We start from the raw sequence: 6000 nt of genomic DNA on the forward strand, positions 1-6000 counted from the left end.
AACTGTTCAATTTATGCTTCACTGCTTCAAGTTAACTTAAAAGTAGCTAAAGTAGCTCCCCACAGCTCTAAGTCTGTTTTCCCACAATATATATATTTATATAATATAATTAACACTGTGCAAGTTTAAGTACTTCTGAATGTCCTGTCAGACTTAAAACAGAATTTTGGTGGAAAAAAGTTTTCGGACACCCTTAAAATTTTACACAATCTCAAATATTGTCATGAAACATTTGCAGAAAAATCTTTGACAGCACACTCAACCCCCCAGAGGTCTGTGCTCTCTGCATCTCCACCATTTACAGTCCACCAATTGCACTTGGAAACTTAAGAAACTTGAGAGATTGCAATATATCACAAATGCATGGGGTGTCCGAAAACTTTTTTCCACCACTGTAAATATTTTAAGATACTGAATGAAGAGATGACCCCTTAAGGGGTCTGTGGTCCTGAGAGGTTTTTGTGACAGAGGTGTCTCCTCCAAAACTAAATTTCAATAAAACGCTGTAGTTCAGCTGTATGATCCCCAAATTCAAACCCTGGTTTTACATCATGTGCATCCCAAAGGTCTGGTTTTGATTTGCGTTTCAGAGGAATTAGTTGAAATAGCTATGTAACTATTCATCTTGCTTTACAGTTTTTAGATACTGTAATTTTAGGAACAACAACAACAAGCTCAGAGGTGATGTAAGATAATGGTAATGAGTATCATTAGGTCGTCTACTGTGACCTCCCTGATGTGTCACCTCTACGGTGGTGAACGGGCCTCAGGGAGTGGGACTGGCTACAGCCAGGGGTTATACAGCTAATTACTGACCCAGTGGCTACTGTGTGTTGGCCTCATGAGATGTTCCTCCAACAACACAAACCCCAGTTACATCATCAGCACTGACACCGCATACTGCTGAAAATGACACAACAGGGTCATTACAGCCTAAATGGTCAACATGTCATCATCTTCATTATTCCTTGAGACCAATTAAGCAGCTACCCGGTTAGCTCAGTTGGTAGAACACGAGACTCAATCTCTCAGGGTCGTGGGTTTGAGCCCCTCTCCCATGGGCCCACCATCAGTGGGAGGTGCCGTAGGACTTTGGTGCATTGTGGACTGGGCGGCAGTCGCCCTCGCGACCTAGGCCCGGACCCAGATAAGCAGCTAATGATGATGATATGACCAATTAAGCACACTACACACACAGTCTGGGCATCAACCCAGACAAACATACAGCAGATTTTCACTAACAAGTAAAACAACAGGGTCACTGGCTGCCTGTGCTCATCTTCAAAAATCTGCTTGCAGATCAGAGTCGATGCTGAAAGAAGTTTTTGCTTTTAGCAGATACAGAATAAACCTTCCTTAACCTCCTTAACTTAGCTCTTTGAGTGATTATGCAGCAAGTTTTAAGTCAACTTTTGTGGTAATTTTGTTTTGGGTAATTGAAAATTGCAAATCAGCACTGTCTGAGAGAATGGAGACAACATCTGCCTTTGTGAAGTCATCCGCTACCTTGGTCTCACGGGTTTATCACCCAAGGAGGTCCACAAGGACATGGTGGCAACACTAGGCCAGGGAACATCTTATAGCATGCATGGTGAAGAAGTGGGCTGCTGAAAAACATGACAAAGAGAACTTGGAAGATGACCCCATCCTGGAAGGCCGGTTACCTTCAAAACACAGTAGACCACTGACAAGATTCTTGACAGATCAGTGAATAACACAACAGCACACTGGCACAGAGCTGATTATCTCTCAGAAACCTGTCCAGGCTGTTATCCACAAAGAACTCAAATGACAACAAAGGTTTCCAGAAAAAGTCTTCCTACCTTTTTTTTTTTTTTTTTTAATGTTTTCCATTGTTTCCACTTTCAAAATGAAAATGAAAATTGTGTTGGTGTTGCCAAAAAACACTTCAAGCTGTGAGCAGGCGAACTGTCATGATGCAGCATCAAACTGCCCTTACTACCTGCTCACCGAGCTTGGCTGAAATTCAAATTGAAGGGTCGCCATGAAGGGGATTGTGGCCTTTAGATTAAGACTCTGTTCAACTTTTCAACAATCACTTTGTGTGAAGCCCGGTGATGCCTGTAATGCCTGCAACAAGGAGGTCAAAATGAATTCAGTATCACATTTTACAGTTCTGTTATTATTATTATTATTATTATTATTGTTGTTGTTGGAAATTAGTAACAGGAAAGCTACTATTTCATAAGTCTTACATGCTTTGTTGGGAAGAGTGTAAACTCTCCTGAGTATAACAGCTGAGCTCTCCAGGGCCAGACAAGATAAAATAATTTGAACTGCTCCCATAACCCACAGTTGTGTCCTTTCTATCTGGGTATCTCAAACATGTCTGTGTACGTAATTTCGTTAGCAGGTATTATTAATCTATCTCTTACCAATGTTATGGATTGATATTGTTTTGATGGCGTCTTTTACCTAAATACCATCATTGCTCAGATGTTTAACTCCTGCTTTACACAGCTGTTTCCTGCTCTTTAATGACAATACTGATTTCGCAAAACAGTTAGAAGAGCTTGTAGAACAGCAGAGATTTAAATATTGAGTTTTAATTGTCAAAATGCCCTCAGATTGAGTCTGTGAACAGAATGGAAAATGGTACTCACTCCTTTTACTTCAACTTCAGCATTTTTGTGAACATTGGATACTACCGTTACCCAGCCTTTGTTTTTTGCCTTTTATTGTTTGGCTTTATTGTCTCTGCTAATCTTGTCATAATAGTGGTTATATCACGTGAGAGGACACTGCATGAGCCCATGTACGTTTTCATTGCTTTCCTGTCTGTCAATGCTCTGTTTGGCTCTGCAGGCTTTTTCCCCAGATTCCTGATGGACGTTCTGTCCGACACTCATTTGATCTCACAGCCAGCTTGTTTCACTCAGATCTATGTTATTTACTCTTATGCATTCTGTGAAGTCACAATTTTGGGCATTATGTCCTATGATAGATATATTGCTGTATGTCAGCCTTTGCATTATCACAACAAAATGACCCCTAAAACGGTGTCAAAGCTGGCAGCTTTTGCATGGATCTGTCCAGCCTTTTATCTTTCAGTAACCATTTATGTGACCATAAAGATTCCTCTGTGTGGGAATAAGATTGACAAAGTATATTGTGCCAGCTGGAATGTTGTGAAACTGTCATGTGTTAGCACTGCTCTCACTCAGATTCTTGCCACAATAGGAGCCATAATTGTTGCTTTCCTCCCTGTTTCTTGTATCTTTTACTCTTACCTGAGAATTGTGATTGTTTGTTGGAAAAGTTCCTCTGAATTCAAGGGGAAAGTGTTACAAAGCTGCCTACCGCACATTATTTCAATGGTAATTTACTGTGTCACGTCATTTTCTGATACTGTCTTGGACCGGTACAACCATCAAGGGCTGAATCGGTTTGTGGTTATAATATTATCACTGGAATTTGTTGTGATTCCTCCAGCTTTAAACCCTCTCCTGTATGGCCTAAAGTTACCAGAAATCAGAACACACATTTTCAGGATGCTAAGCTTAAAAAGAGTAAGTGGGAAATGTTCAGTTACACACATTGTAGTTGGAAAAAGCTAATCATGTGAATAAGGCTGCTTTGTGAATAAAAATCTGAAGGATAATCCTATTAGTGAGACCAGTGATAAAAGCAAAAAGAAGTGCTTCTTTGAATGTTAACTCTTGTGGGATTCTAACTGCTACCAATAAAGAATGAAATGTTTTCTCAGATACATTTTTTGATCACTGAGTTTTAATAAATAAATATTAAATATATTAAAATGTGACATGAAATTCTTCAAGGCTCAAGCAACAAATAAATTACACTATTCTGTTAAGACAATGATGATAATGATTATTCTTAGTATTATATCAAATAAAAAGATAGACAGACTATTGTGAAAATCAGATATTCAGAATTGAGCTGGAAATCATGAGGTCATACAAATACATTTATTATGCATTTTTCACAAAACTGGTAACCTTAGTAGAAATTTTGGAATAAGTATTATAGGACTGTTACACTGTCTGCTCACAGGCCCGTGGCACAGGTTGCATAATTACGAGTTTTATCCCTTTAACCTGTGAGCACTCTGGGAGGTCTTGACCCCCGAATGTGTATGTTTTCTGATTTGATGCATACAAGAATTTTGATATATCATAGATTGTGGGTTCACCAACACATAAAGATCTCAGTAGTCTAGCTTTACTAAAAGTTCCTTCCTAGATTTTAGGAATTTTGTATTTTATAAAATTCAAAAAGACAGAGGTCAAAAATACGCTATGGTCAATCAAAACAGGCAGGCGAAACAAGGCTGTAATTCTATGCAAACTAGGTAAAATAAATGATCTAGCAGAGAGACTAATTGGGATAGTCGGGTTTATACTGAGTTGTCATGGGGTTGATGACAGGAAGTGGGGAAAAAAAGGAATGACAAACCATGGGAAAGCTGGCAAAGCCTACAGTACCAGTTTTACCAAGTCTATAGTCAAGCCCCTCTTTCTAGTCAAGATTCAAAAGAATTGAAATGAAATGGAATGATTGGAATAAAAACCACCCAGTTTGGAAGTTTATGAAAATATGCCGTCGAGTCCATGGAAGTTCTCTACGCATTATTTGAGAATTTAAACAGGCAAAGTCATATTATTATGATATTCGGAACAGGAATCCCATGTGGAATAGAGTGATGAAGACTGAAATGGAGAGAATGACTGCGGTGGGATGAGATGAGGGATGTCATTCTCTGCATCAGAGGAAAAAAAAAAGAAAAACTCAGCAGGAGGGGCGGCACATATAAATGAGTTGTATTACAGAGAGCTTTGGACGGAAAGCTGACACGGCTCAGCATCTTCTCTTCTTCTTCTGTCTCTAATGATGGAGGCCTTGGAAGAGAATGAACTCTGCTTTCCAGAACTCCTCAACGCCTCCTGCAAGAAGCCAAAGCGTCTGCACGTTGATGCCATGCTGACTTACATTATACTGTCCTTCATCACTCTGCTCACCACAACTCTTAACCTGCTGGTCATCATCTCCATCTCACACTTCAAGTAACGGAGATGTAGAGCACTGAATTGAAAAGCATTTTGATGGAAAATGTTACTGTATTTCCCTCATTGCTTGTGTCCTATAAATGTAATGATTATATTTTTTTCCTGATATGTGCGTTTTGTTGTTTCCCTCTGCAGGCAGCTCCACACCCCCACCAACCTCCTCCTCCTCTCTCTGGCTGTCTCAGATTTCTTCGTGGGCCTCCTCATGTTCTTTCAAATTGTGCTCATAGACGGCTGCTGGTTCCTCGGTGACATGATGTGTACTCTGTACCTGTATCTAGCATACATTATCACCTCTTCCTCAGTAGGAACCATGGTTCTAATATCTGTTGACCGATATGTAGCTATTTGTGATCCGCTGCATTACTCCATCAAAGTCACTCAAAAAAGGGTTCAAGTCTGTATTTGTCTGTGTTGGATATGTTCTGTACTCTTTCAAAGTCTGGTGCTGAAAGATAACCTGGAAAAACCAGGCAGGTACATTTCCTGTTCTGGTGAGTGTGTGGTTGTCAGTACCTACATTGCTGGACTTGCTGATCTGGTTTTGACCTTTATTGGTCCTGTCACCGTCATCATAGTTCTGTATCTGAGAGTCTTTGTGGTGGCTGTGTCTCAGGCTCGTGCCATGCGCTCCCACACTGTAGCTGTCACTTTTCAGGGTTCAGTGACTGTAACTGTTCAAAAATCTGAGCTGAAAGCAGCCAGGAATCTTGGTGTTGTAGTAGCTGCCTTTTTAATATGCACTTGCCCATATTACTTTGTTATTCTTACAGCCCAGGACACCTTTTTTAATGCCTTATCTGCTGCCTTTGTGATAAGTCTGTTCTACTTTAATTCCTGTCTAAACCCTATTATCTACGTCTTTTTCTACCCTTGGTTCAAAAAATGTCTTAAGCTCATTGTTACACTTCAGATACTGCAGCCTGACTCCTCTGAGGCCAACATATTGTAG

General features: G+C 40.0%; 2 protein-coding genes across 2 annotated transcripts; both read left to right on the forward strand.

Moving 5' to 3' along the window:
- Nucleotides 1-2606: 2606 nt before the first annotated feature.
- LOC121194595 (olfactory receptor 142-like) lies at nucleotides 2607-3578 on the forward strand. The gene has a single exon (XM_041057540.1). It carries the CDS (start codon nucleotides 2607-2609, stop codon nucleotides 3576-3578), a length of 972 nt encoding a protein of 323 aa, XP_040913474.1.
- Nucleotides 3579-4869: 1291 nt separating this feature from the next.
- LOC121194394 (trace amine-associated receptor 13c-like) lies at nucleotides 4870-6000 on the forward strand. The gene is made up of 2 exons (XM_041057271.1): nucleotides 4870-5045; nucleotides 5184-6000. Exons 1-2 carry the CDS (start codon nucleotides 4870-4872, stop codon nucleotides 5998-6000), a joined length of 993 nt encoding a protein of 330 aa, XP_040913205.1.

The sequence above is a fragment of the Toxotes jaculatrix genome, chromosome 15, assembly GCF_017976425.1.
Source record: "Toxotes jaculatrix isolate fToxJac2 chromosome 15, fToxJac2.pri, whole genome shotgun sequence".
Taxonomy (NCBI): Eukaryota; Metazoa; Chordata; class Actinopteri; family Toxotidae; genus Toxotes; species Toxotes jaculatrix.

Excerpts from the sequence above, each read along its gene's own strand:
- LOC121194595 (XM_041057540.1), top strand. The coding sequence starts at position 2,607 with ATGGAAAATGGTACTCACTCCTTTTACTTCAACTTCAGCATTTTTGTG.
- LOC121194394 (XM_041057271.1), top strand. The coding sequence starts at position 4,870 with ATGATGGAGGCCTTGGAAGAGAATGAACTCTGCTTTCCAGAACTCCTC. Across the intron at positions 5,046-5,183 it reads ATCTCCATCTCACACTTCAA|GCAGCTCCACACCCCCACCA; the intron begins GTAACGGAGATG and ends TTCCCTCTGCAG.